The following is a 13,202-nucleotide window of genomic DNA, read 5'->3' on the forward strand; positions in this document are numbered from 1 at the left end:
GTTAGAGAGCAGAGAGCTCCTGCATTTGCTGTTTAAGTAGGGTTGCTTGTTTCTGCAGTGCATACATGATATATTCTCCTTTTCTTCATGATGTGTCAGTTTCTTACTGAATGGTCTAGTGATAACAAGTAATGAATAAGAACTCCTGATTTTCTGTTAAGTATGTATGACATCTTTGGCATTAAGGCAGATACATGTCCAGCTGATTAATAAGTACCCACAGAAGAAAATTTGGTAGGGAGTGGGTGATATGACGAGTCAGGCTGTGTCAAGATGAGGTGGGTAGAGCTCTGCTAGTTAAGAAGTAGTAAATCTTTAATGGTTGTAAAGTTTTTCTGAATACATAGTTTTACTAAAGAGTTCTTGTGATGCATTCCAGAGTTCTTAGATCCCTGTTATACAAGTGTCTGTGAGCATCAGCTGACTTGGAGAACTTTGGGTTTTTATTTTGTCAGGTTCCCTTGGTTTCTTCTACAAGTGAGGGATATACAGCCTCCCAACCCATGTATCAGCCTTCTCATAGCACAGAGCAGCGGCCACAGAAGGAATCAATTGACCAGATTCAGGTAAGTGTGACTTCACAGGGGTGGGAATGACTGTTTCCAGATGGGGTCAAATGTTAATCTTTGTTTATTTGAAAATCAATAGACTTTGTGATTTCATTTATTGATAGGGCTGGTTCAGTTCCTTTTAAGTTCAAAATTTTGAAACAGTCTGTCATTCGTAGTGAAATGTTCACTTTCTGAAATTAAACTAAGGTCTTTGCACTTGTTTTCTTAAAATTCTCAATACTGTTCAAAGGCTACTAAAGCGTTGTTTGTTTTAATTACTAGGCTTCAATGTCACTGAATGCAGACCAGACCCCGTCATCATCGTCGCTTCCCGCTGCGTCCCAGCCGCAAGTTTTCCAGGCTGGATCTAGCAAACCTTTGCATAGCAGTGGAATCAATGTTAATGCAGCTCCATTCCAATCCATGCAAACAGTATGTAGCAAATGAATTCTGAATTACTTTACTCTGGTAGTCATTCCCTTTGTTGTTTCTTTACAGTGTTGGAATCAGTTATGTAATTGCACAAAATAGTCTTCGATTATTCTCATTTTGCAGTCTTGTGTTATTTCTGTAAATGATCTGATGAGAATTTATAAAAAATGGATTGGAGCAGAGCGCTATTTTTCTAACATTACAGGTATTCAACATGAATGCACCCGTTCCTCCTGTTAATGAGCCAGAAACCCTTAAGCAACAAAATCAGTACCAGGCCAGTTACAACCAGAGCTTCTCCAATCAGCCACACCAAGTAGAACAATCAGATCTTCAGCAAGAACAGCTCCAGACAGGTAAACTAATTTAGAGAAAATTAAAATGGTGATAGCTTTGGTAAAGCAGATAATCAAGGCTGTGAAGTCTTAAGATGCATAGCAGAGCATGTCACACATTCTTGAATGCTTCTTGTTTTGCAAAGATGCTTACCTCTGGGCAACGTCTATATTTTATTGCTTCGTTTTGCAATCTATAGTGTTTCTGTCTTGGTTGGACTATCCAGCAAGGCATGGAATTCAGTATGTAACTCTCCAGTTGTCGAAGAAATTTTGCTACCTGATTTTAGTTTTTTTTTTTTTGTATGGGGGTGTGTGTGTATATATACGCATAGACACATATATATATGGGTTTGAAAATCACAGACGAGATTGAGGATTATTTTTGAGACGAAAGCAGTAGAGTGCTTGCTCTGCTGATGTGAAAATTAAATGATTCTTAAATATGCCATAAAAAGGAAAAAAAGTTGGTTGTACTGCTTCAGTAAAGTTGTAAGAAGGTAACAGCAGGCTACAATTGAGAACAAATATGGATTGGTTCTCACAGATCACTGAAGGTCCAGAAAAATGTAAAACCTTCTTCTAAAAGTGTTGGGCATAGTTTGAATGCAGCAATCAACATCTTTCCAAGTTATCAAGTTAAGAAAAATAAGCTATAATATAGAGGCTTTGTGCAAAGCTGTCCTTGGGAGAATCTTACCACTTAAATGTTGAGATCTTGCTTTTACAATTGGTATCAAACTGAAGTTTATAGCTCTTTCACTCTTAGATACAGAATTCCATCTATTATTACACTTACTGAACCTGTAATCCTTGGATTGTGTTCATAGTCCATTTCTGATGATGCCTGTGATGTGAAGATAACGTGGCATACTTTTTTTCAAGAAGTAAATAGTCTCAAGCTATCTGTCCAGCTTTTGCTTCTTGGTTTATGTGTCCTGAACCCCAGCCTGTACAGTCAGAACGGCAGCTCTGTTCAAACATTCCCACAATCTCACCTGTAGTCAGCACAGCTGTGCCTAGCAGAGAGAATGTAGAGAGACTGCAAATACTTTTTAGAATGTAGAGAGACTGCAAATACTTTTTAGTGGCTGTCTGTCAGTTCAGAGGGGGGAAGGAAGCTCCAGAAATGGGTTAGCGCATGTTATTTTTACAGAGAGAGAGTGTGTGTGTGTTGGTGATTTTTAAAGGAATTGAAATGGCACACAGAGAAATGTTACCCGCGTATGGAATATTTGTTGCTGAGCTTAGGCCAGAGGCTTCTTGATATTGGCTCAATCTAAAAGTGGTACACAGCTGATTTACCTTCACTGTCAGACATCTCACAGTATTGAATTTGACACAATTCTGCGGATTAATTTTCTTTCAGTGGGTAAGCATACAATGATGTGTTCAGGGGTACTTCCGAGCTTTGTATATTGAGTTAGAAGGTGAGCATATGTGGGAATGCCAATGCAGAAACTCAGGATTCTGTACTGTACTTTCTCCTCACTTCAAATACAGTGGTTGGTACTTACCATGGTTCTCCGGACCAGACCCATCAAGTGGCAGGAAACCATCAGCAACCTCCCCAGCAGAATACTGGATTTCCACGTAACAGTCAGCCTTACTACAACAGTCGGGGAGTGTCTCGTGGTGGATCACGTGGGACTCGCGGCTTGATGAATGGTTACAGGGGACCTGCAAATGGATTTAGAGGTAAATGACTCTTAGAGTTTTAATTTCCATCATATTGAGAATGGGTTTGATTATACAAAAGTAAAGGAAGAGAAATGTAGAAGTCGCTACTCTGAAGGAATTAACAGGAGCAGAAGAATGATACGGATGTTCTGGATGGATGAATAATAAATGGTCGTGGAGATGATTTTATGTGGTTTCAGTGTTGCAGAGATAGCCAGGGTGTGCATGTTAGAATAGGAAAGATGCAGCTTCCTTGTTGAGTGATAGGGGGTTAGACTAGTGCCCTTTTCTCATCCTCTTATGTGATTGGAGAAAAGAGGAGAAAGCTGTATAATAAAAATACAGTTGATAATAGTTGGCAGTATTGTGTTCACCATTTGTCTGTTCAAAATCAATCCAGATTCCAGATTTTAGACTTGGGACTGAAATTGTTCTTGGGCTTGTTTCCTGTCTCTCGGGAAAACCTTTACTCAGAAGCAGTCTGAGTTGGCAGTTGTGACTTGCAGGCTGCAGCTGTCAGATTTAGATCCCAGTATTACATTTAGCTTTGCATGTAAATTAAATCTCAAAATACTGGAGAAATGCGCATAATGGTTTCTCCTCCCAGTTGTTACCAGATATTCATTACCACTGATGTTGCAAACACTTGCTTGACTTGCAGAAACAACTTCCTAAATGTTTTATTTTCCCTTAGATTTAGGTTAAAAGCTCTTTACGCCACCATAGAAAGAAAAGCCTTGTGTAACAGGTTGTCATTTCCAAGTGAAGACTTGTCTGTTTTTCCTTAGGAGGATATGATGGCTACCGTCCCTCATTTTCCAACACTCCGAACAGTGGTTACACGCAGCCCCAGTTCAATGCTCCTCGAGATTATTCAAACTACCAGCGGGTAAGATACAAGGAAAATGCATGCATTTGCAAAAGCACGAGTGCAAGGCAATGAGTGGAAAGTTTTCCTACGACATTTTTATCGCTAACGAAGGCAGAAGTTACAGATGCATAGAAATAGCAGAATTTGAGATGGCTAGTTATAAGTGGGAGAACTGTTTGGCTGTGTGGTCTCTGAAGTAGCTAAAGCAAAGTTAGCTGAATTGTTAAAAACTCTCTCAAGTTTTCACAGCTCTGTGAGGAAGGACCACAGAACTTAAATCCATTGAAATGAACTTCTCAAGCTTGTAAGGGGCTGCCTGTCTTCAGTATTTCTGATACGCTATTCTGAAATCAGTATAGAAATACATTGTTCTGTAGGAAATGTATAGTGAGCTCAAAGCTTAGTCTGACTGACTGGAAAATGACTGCTCATCCTCAAACATGTATTTATAAACAGATGAGATGGCTAACTTTGATACTGGTGTTAGAATCTTCATTTTGTTGACCGGTCCTGTGAGAAACCCTGTCTGACTTCTGTGCAGTCCAGAAAAAAACTGAACAGTAGTTCTGTCTGCATTTGTTACTTATATTGAAGAAAATACCCTGGAACTGGACAAGGAATTTATTATTTTACGTTATTATAGCTGCTAGATACTGGTAGGAGTAAGAATGTGTTTTCCTTACATGAACTAAAACTAACAGAGTGCAGTATGCTGGAGTCACAGGTACTTCATCAGTGTAGATTGTTTTAAAAGCTCTTTATTTTACTGGTAACTATTAAACCAAGAAAATGTGTGTGGTTTATGTCATAACTTGCCCATTTTTATGCTTTAGGATGGATATCAGCAGAACTTCAAACGTGGTTCTGGACAAAGTGGGCCTCGGGGAGCTCCTCGAGGTAATTCCTGAGTAGTGTGTGCTTGATTTGAGCTGAGTGGAATCTTTTGATTCAATTTCTGGAGTTTTGTATTAAAGCAACCTCAATCCTTTATTCAGTAGATCCCAGTTGAAGAATAGGCTTTCTTTTCTCTGACTTCATAGTTTACTCAGCTTTGGAAGAAGGACCTCTTGAGGTCCTTTCTGTCTGGAGTTACGCTGTTATCCTGTGAACTCCTACAGAAATTTAGCTGCCTGTTCAATGAGGATTTGAGAAGCAATTAAAAAGGCGTTTGTTTTTGGTGCTTTAAATGTAGCAGATAATAATGAAAAACTTAGTGATTCTTTTTTTCCTCCAGATTTGTCATAACTTAAGATCTGCTTAGTTAGATGTGTGAATATTTTGTAAGTAAAATTTATTAATAAAGCTACCACCTGGCTTTAACTGGCTGTCAGCCTTCAGAATTGTGTTTTACTTGGCAGTAAGAGATGAATTACTGCATCTGTTGCAAGGACTTATTTTTTTTATCTAAGGATACAACGTGTTATTCTCTTCAATGGTCCTGAAGAATTATTGCTTTTAGGTAGTGGAAGCATTTTATCTTGTAGCTTTTTGGGAGTGTTTGCCAGGTGTTCATCACAGGAAACAAACAAAAGTGTACTCATGAGGCCTCCAGTTGAACTTCTAAATCTTACTTTTCAGCAGTGTTTTCCACAGTTCTTTTCTAATAGATGTTTGGTGATGAGCTCTGTTCTCATATGGACATTTTAAACCTCTCTGATTATAACTTAAGATTCTCATTATTGTTGAGGAGGAAGCACTTAGAGTTCTGTTCTTGACTCTTAGTACTGAAGGCACCATCCTGTGAAACTGTGGCTTGGAATTAAACCTAGTGTGAGGCTGTTGTGAAGCTGAAAGCATTGTATAGAAAGCTCAGCTATAATGAATGAAGTCTTGATGCTTGTTGTCAGTGATGTGTGGCTGACAGAGAAATTCACCAAATGACCAACAGTTCACACAATCACAGAATGGCCAGGGTTGGAAGGGACCTCAAGGATCATGAATCTCCAACCCCCTGCCACATGCAGGGCCGCCAACCTCCCCATTTAATACTAGACCAGGCTGCCCAGGGCCCCATCCAGTCTGGCCTTGAACACCTCCAGGGACGGGGCATCCACAACCTCTCTGGGCAGCCTGTGCCAGCACCTCACCACTCTCTCTGTGAAAAACTTCCCCTGACATCCATCCTAAATCTTCCCTCATTCAACTTTAAACCATTTCCCCTTGTCCTGCTGCTATCATCCCTTTCAAAGAGTTGATTACCCTCTTGTTTCTAGGCTCCCTTCAGGTACTGAAAGGCTGCAATGAGATCACCCCCCAGCCTTCTTTTCTTCAGGCTGAACAAGCCCTTCTCCTTCAGCCTGTCTTCGAAGGGGAGGTGCTCCAGCCCTCTCATCATCTTTGTGGCCCTCTGGACCCTCTCCAGCAGCTCCCTGCTCTCACACTGTGAGCTGCACACAGTCCCTTTCTTAAGAAAGAATGGAAGTAAAAATATGATCAGTTAGCTTGCAGTATTTAAAACTGCAGTAAACCAATGATTGTTTTACATTACTTCAAAACTTTCAGTTTCAATCTTTGTATCTCATGACTAAATTTTTTCATAGTGGTTACAGCTTCATAGTTTGGGGGAAAGGTATTGAGATACAGGTGAAAACTGTAAAGACAAGCTGTACACTCTTGAATTCTGACATACAGAAACTCTGAAAAGCATTTGCAGCCCAAATACCTAGTTTAGACCAGAGCTTGTAGTTTTTTGGTTTGTTTTCTGGTGGTGGTGGTTGATGTTTCTGTTTTGTTTCCTTGCATAATCCCAATGCCTCTCACATATTTTCTAGGTCGTGGAGGACCCCCAAGACCAAACAGAGGGATGCCTCAAATGAACGCTCAGCAAGTGAATTAAACAAATTCACAGGATTACGTGGAAACGCCAAAAACACACTGGCCAGTGTACTATACATGTTACCAGAAGAGTTATCATCTATTTGTTCTCCCTTACAGGAAGTTTGTTGTAAAGGGACTATTTTCATTACCCATAATGACAGGACTACAGTTGCCAGCTTTATGTTACCTGGATATGGAAAGAAATAAACAACGTTTACTCTGCATGTTCTGTCCTAAGCATCATCTTGAGCCTTGCACATGAGATTCAGATTCCTCACCCTTGCTAAGAATAATGCAAAAAAGGCAATTTTCAGGGTGATCCAGTCTCTCCATGGTTAACTGAAGTGGCAGGAAAAAGCAAAGACTCACTTCTGACATTAAAAGCGATGCAACAAATTTGGATATAATCTGCAAATTCATAAAGAATTACTGTGGTGGCAAAACCTAATGTGACGAAACTAAATGTTCCCATGAAAGGATTGAAAAAGTGAAGTGTGGCTTGGTAGAGCAACTGCATTTCAGCTTTTTCATATTAAACTGAAGCACTGAACAGTTACAGACGTGTAGCGATGCATATTTCCCTAAGCAGGCTTATAGCCAGTTTTTGACAAAGAAGAAGCGCCCTTAGCTACAGCGCTGCTCAGCACCAGGGCCCCGTTTACTGTGGCTAAGGATGTAGGGTCGCTTGCATAACTGCTAATGTTACTGTGTAATTTTTTTAAAGAAAAAAGCTTTGATTTGGCACTTCAACAAAATTTTGCAACAAGTGCGAGTTATAATCTGGTTGGCCACTGTATATTTGATGTGAAGTATTTAGATATCTCTTTGAAACACATTTAAGTTTCTTTGATAGCAATGACTTTTGTAAGGATTGGTACTCTCTATCATTCCTTATGACTTGCACATTGTCTGTCACTAATACTTGACTTTGCTGTATTATCACCTAAATAACTGATGCCGGTACTGATGGAAATCTCTAATGGATAATCATAACACTTTTGGTCACATGTCCTTTTGTCTTTCCTGCAGCCTTGAAGGTTTTAAGAAATCTCAAATGCCCGCTGCTGCTGCCCTTTTAATTGCTATCTTTTGAAAAGCACCAGTATGTGTTTGAATTGATTTCCCCTTTTAAGGGAAATGACAGCCAGCAGTTACAGTTCTAATGGTATAAGCAAGACAAATAAAACATGTTTATAAAAATTGTATCCTGAACACTGGTTTTCAGCGACTGAAACAAATCTAATGTAACGGGTTTACACTGCATAAGGTTTTCTCTTTTCAGTGAAAGATTTTCCTGAATAGTTGTCAAACTCCCGTTTTCTCATTTGATTCTAATACCTGTGACATCTAGGAAGTTTTTCTTCTTGTGGAGACTCTCCTTCTCATCAAGGCAGCAATGTCTAGAAGAAATGGCATAAGACTAGGAGCTGGAAATTACCAAGTTTTACTCAAGTTTTTACTGTATACTTGTGGTATAATCTTTGGAAAATCACTTGTGCCTCACTTTTGCGCACATGCACTCTCTCTGCAGTGGGGAGAATATATTGATAGCTGCCTCCATAGAGGTGTTGGTAGTTGTGTTGCATTTATAGCATGTGCAAGAAGAAAAGCGCTGTGTTGCTCATCAGGTAATTCCCACGTGTGGAAGGGTGACGTTAAGGAACAGCTACCCATTGCTTACCTGTTATATACAGAACTGAAAGTTGTTTTTGCTGAGAGTTTTGCCCAGAGGGACATTTCTACGTGGTATCATAACTGAACTTTCAGAACAACTTGTATTTTTTGACTTTGTTGCTGAATAGTGCATACAGATAGGTGGTAAGGTCACTTTTCCATTTTACATGTGAAGAGCACAAACAAGAAGAGTTTTTACTGAGGAGTGATAAGCTTTTGAAGACAATGCTACACAGCAAACACCTTGAAACAGTGCTGATGGCTGGAAGCACAGCAGTTGTAGTCAAGGCCTAGGAACATTCCAAGCCAGTGTAAAGATAAAACCTGCAGTCTGGTAAGAAGTTGCTGTTCTGTGTCTTTTTTTAGGAAGCTGTTACTGAGCTAATAGTCCCAATTGGTTTTTTTAACTGGAAAAAAAAAAAAAAAGACAAACCTTTTAATGCTGAACTGATGTAGAAAACAGTGATTTTTTTTTTCTTTTTGTGTGCATCAGCTTACTTTGAAATGGTTGGTAGAATATAAGCTATTCAGCCTTTTCTGTTGCACACCAAATGCGAATTCAATAGTTAATTGTAGTTGGATAGTGAACTTACAGCATACTGAATTAAAGACCACTGAATTGATCAGAACATTCCACTTAAGTTTTTTTTTTTTTTGAAGCATAATTTAAATTTATTAATAAAACGTGGGTGTTTGAGAGGCCTCTTATTTGAGATGCAAAGTTGTAAGCCTTTTCGTGTATGAAAATGGTCTTTAGAATAGCTGTTCTACTGTATGCTGATAGAGGGAGATGTGTAACGATAATAACTATAAACAAGTACTTAATACATGTTTAATCTGGGAATTTGCACTGACTCCTTTAATCTCAATACATGCAGCTAATAAACAGTATACTGAAAAATTGCCTCGAGTCACAGTATGGCACATAGATTCATTAACTGGTTTTCTGGCCTGTTCAGGGGGTCTGTCAGTCAACATTATGGTTGATTGTAAGGGTCCAGCTTGTTTTCTTTGCTTGGTCCACTGCAGTGCAAGTGTGGTGCTACACATTTTAAAGAACTGTATTGAGAGAGAGAGGACTTCAGAGCTTTCAAGTACCATCACTGCTTAGATTACTTCTAGATCTGAGTTGCACTCAGATCAAAAGCAATTCGAGATTGCTTTCATTTGGGGAAAAAGAAATCTGTCTTTTGAACATGGAACAGTTACAAAATGATGGTAAGCAGGTGAACTAGGTAGCAGTTCTGGCCTGGTTCTGTTGTAGAGCCCTTTGTTTTGACACCAGGGGGCAAACATCGTACTTTTGAGCCTGTATATACATACATCAGTTGCTCTCATGGTGGTTTACTTGATTCTTCCCTGAATTAGTCTCTTTGGAGCATTACAGACAAATAATGACTGCCTTCTGGCGTGTGCAGCTATTGCGAGAGAAGTGTTTTTGTTCCCAGCTGGGACTTCATTATTTAGTAGCAAGGCTGTGATAACATACAACGTGTTTGAGAGCCAGCTTTTAGCACTGCAGTGTGTCATAAAAGGATTCTTGAGTAAATCACGTGTGAGGTGGCTCCAGAGTTTTCCAGATGTCTCTACCTAATGTTGCTGTATCTGGGACATTTCAGACCTTTCTGGACATGTTGCATAACTTAAATCGTGAGCTGCTTGTCGTACCTAAGGCCAATCTTGTCCTACTTAGTTGTGTGTACTGGCTCTCTTCTAAAGAGTCCACCAATACAAATTTTGGATTTTGTTATAGTAAATCCTAGGCTTAACTGCCATTTTTCTTTGCAGGGTATGGCAGTAAAGTATTGAAGTCTTATGATTAGACATCATCCAGAGTAGATGCAAGAATGATAGTGATGGCTGGATAATAGCTAATGGTGTATTCTGCTGGGACTTTGTAACTTTCAGAGAATTTCATTACCTTAAAAGTCTTCTCCATACATCCCACATTCCTTATGTTTTAGGCAGATTATTTGATTGGGTTGGAGGTTACCTTCGTGTACATTGTCACTATAGAATGGACGAGCTGTCCTTCTCTCCCCAAATGGCATTTGAATAATTAGGTGTTGAAATGGCTTTAACCCTAGGCAAATATTCAAGGTGTGATAAATAATAGTGAGAAAGCAGTAACTTCCTATGGTTAATTGCAGATAGGGCAAAAACTTTGTAATCCAGCAGAATAAGGTAAATGATCAGAAGGCTCTTGGCCCTCCTGGTCTTTATTTGAAGGTCTGGACGTAGCCAAGCTAAGTAGCTGACTTTTTTACCGTTTCTTTGCAAGAATAATTTGTTATGAATGCTTATCTGAGGTGCAGATGTTAAGTGTCAGTGGGCAAAATTGTGTGGTATTCTTCAGATTTCTTATCTCAAGTCTGCTGTAGATAGAAAGGGACACGAGGAAGCTGCTTGACATTAAATTCCATTAATAAGACTGTCGAAGTCACATCTTGAAAAATAAAGCTCTTCCTCTTGTCCGTGCAAAGCTCATTTTGCAACTAAACAAATAGAACTGCCTCAGTCTTTCAGATCTGTGCTCCTATTTACAGTGTTCCATCTGCATTCAGAGTGGAACAAATGAAGGCATTTAATTATTTGTGCTGGCACCATCAGTTCTGCAGATAAGATGGGTAGTTACCTTTTACCTCTGGGTGACCTGAAAATCAGTGCTTTGTCTGAGAAGCAAGCAAAAAATTGTTCTAAACAAGAAAATTTTCCTTTTGAACTTCAAAAGAGAATGGTTTTCTTTTTAAAACTTGAGCTTAAATATAGTTATCATCATCTTGTGGAAAATGCATTGCAAAACTGCAATAGTGTCCTTGTAATTATAAATTATAAAACTACTGTAGTTGGATGATGGAATCATCACAAGATCACAAGCTAAGTGGGCAATCAGTCTTGTACTAATGTCAGATTTCTTATGTTCAGTGGCAGAATTAAGTACAAGGAGTTTTTATATTAACTTTGGCAAAATTCCATCATTTAATGTGAGATCAGCATACTCCGTGCTCGTGAAGAAAGGTAATGACTTCAGCTGCTTTTGTTTGGCCATTATGTTTTTTCAGAGGGAGAGGGAGAAGGTCCTTAAAACTCCACCTGCAACTACTTGCATTCCCTGGCAATAACTGTTTTTCATCCCAATCAGCACATCATCTAAGATGAAATAAGGATGATTAGCACGGCACCTGGCTGTTTAGGGATTGATATTGCATTCAAATCATCTCAAGTTAAAACTGAGGGATGTAACCTGAAGGGAAAGCTGTAAGTGGACTTTTAAAGAAACTTAATGTCTCTTCCTGTACCTGAAAGAAAGCCCTCACCCTCATCTACTTTTATGCAGCTTTAGAAGCAGCATCTTGGATTTCTGTCTCATAAACTGGATATGTTGAATTTCTAGTGTGCTATCAAAAAGCCTCTGATAAGAAACGAATTTTCTAAATGGTTTATCTATTAGAAGAAGTACTATCCTATTCTAGGCTTTCTGAATATGATGTAATTGTTATTTGTAATTCTGCAGGTCTAGCTTTAATGGAAGGAAGGAAGGAAAATTGTTTCCCAAATTGACATCATAAAGTCAACTTGAGCAGTGTTTCAGAGAACTGTACTGGCAAAATGACATTGTGACTTGACAGTTGTGACTGAGTGAAATTGATCAGCGTTAGCCCTTAATGGGATCATGGGCTGCACCAAAAGTTACGTTTCTCCAGCCCCCATCTCCCCTATTCCTTTATGTTCATGAGAAAATCAGGCAGGTGTAACTGGCTCAGTCCAACTATGATGTCCAGTTTTGGCTTTGTATAAATGTGCTCAGATACCTAATTAATGGATCAAGAGTTCAGCTGATTTTTTTGTATCCATTACACTTGTACTAAATGAAAATATATTTCATATATATTTCATAATTTTTAAGGCTATTCCATTTCAGAACAAATTTTAGTAATGCATCTACTGCACAAAATAAGTTCTCAGACTTACCTTCTCGTTAACCTGCAGGCTCTGGTTTTCCGATGGCCTTAAACATTCCTACAACTTCACAGTTCTTTACCTCTCCATTTAAAACAAATTGGCTCGTGGCGTATGTAAGCACCTGAAACATAAGTAGTTTCAATGTTTTATGTCCTTTTAAGCAAATATTCCACAGCTATCCCTCAGGAATTGACTTGCTGCGCTTCTGTTGTGTTGGTGATTTCGTTTGGGTACCTGGCTTCTCCTCAAGGTTTGTTCCACAGCCTTAAAGAGCTTGAATTCAATAGTTTGATTGCACGTGTTGCTGTTTTGAAACTTAAATATCTCAGCATCTGCCCAGCGGTACTAAGCGCGCTCCCTTATGCTGTTACGCGCTTTTTAAACGCTTCCGAACTCGTTCTGGCGGTATGAAGAGCCAGCAATAGCCGTGTCTGTGCAGGCAGCTCGCTCGGCTGACGTTGCAGCTGCAGTTTTACCCGACAGCTTGAGCGGTGCTTTTATTGAGAAGCAAGGTAACTGACGTTTCTTAGGCTGTAATGGCTCATTACCGGACCATACCGCACCACACAGCCTCGTTATTTTGCCGTGCACGCGCTCCGTCCCGCCGCCCGTTTCTCCGGCCGCAGGGCCGCCATGGCGGGGCGCTCGCTCGAGCAGTCAGACGTTGCAAGCGATGTTTATTTCGGGGAAAAAAGAATTAAAACTTTTTCAAGCGCGCTTCAGCCCGTTTTTACATCCGGCTGCGCCATCGCTCGGGCACGCGTGGCGCCGCCTACGCGCTCTCCGAAGCGCCACCGTCCGGACCCGCGGCCTCCCCTTCCGCCGAGCCCGGCTGCCGCCCCGCGCTGGGGGAGCCGCGGCGCTCAGGCGCTGGCCAGG

General features: G+C 40.0%; 1 protein-coding gene and 1 long non-coding RNA gene across 5 annotated transcripts in view; one reads left to right on the top strand and one right to left on the bottom strand.

The window, feature by feature from the left end:
• CAPRIN1 (cell cycle associated protein 1) overlaps window positions 1–7,889 on the top strand; it is a 31,890-nt gene extending 24,001 nt beyond the window's left edge. For all 4 annotated transcript variants that reach the window (XM_052693131.1, XM_052693133.1, XM_052693129.1 and 1 more), the window contains 7 exons: window positions 456–566; window positions 834–983; window positions 1,189–1,339; window positions 2,822–3,016; window positions 3,787–3,887; window positions 4,703–4,766; window positions 6,641–7,889. In XM_052693131.1, the coding sequence (XP_052549091.1) occupies window positions 456–566; window positions 834–983; window positions 1,189–1,339; window positions 2,822–3,016; window positions 3,787–3,887; window positions 4,703–4,766; window positions 6,641–6,705 (837 nt within the window). In that variant the 3' untranslated portion in view covers window positions 6,706–7,889. The remainder of the gene's footprint in view (window positions 1–455; window positions 567–833; window positions 984–1,188; window positions 1,340–2,821; window positions 3,017–3,786; window positions 3,888–4,702; window positions 4,767–6,640) is intronic.
• A 1,113-nt stretch (window positions 7,890–9,002) lies between these two features.
• LOC128085545 (uncharacterized) lies at window positions 9,003–13,113 on the bottom strand. Its single transcript, XR_008209007.1, has 2 exons — window positions 12,333–13,113; window positions 9,003–10,443 (listed from the first exon to the last, which is right to left on the bottom strand). It is a non-coding gene; the product is annotated as an uncharacterized LOC128085545 (long non-coding RNA).
• Window positions 13,114–13,202: the final 89 nt, after the last annotated feature.

Source organism: Tympanuchus pallidicinctus, unplaced genomic scaffold, assembly GCF_026119805.1.
Source record: "Tympanuchus pallidicinctus isolate F22 unplaced genomic scaffold, pur_lepc_1.0 scaffold3, whole genome shotgun sequence".
Lineage (NCBI taxonomy): Eukaryota > Metazoa > Chordata > Aves > Galliformes > Phasianidae > Tympanuchus > Tympanuchus pallidicinctus.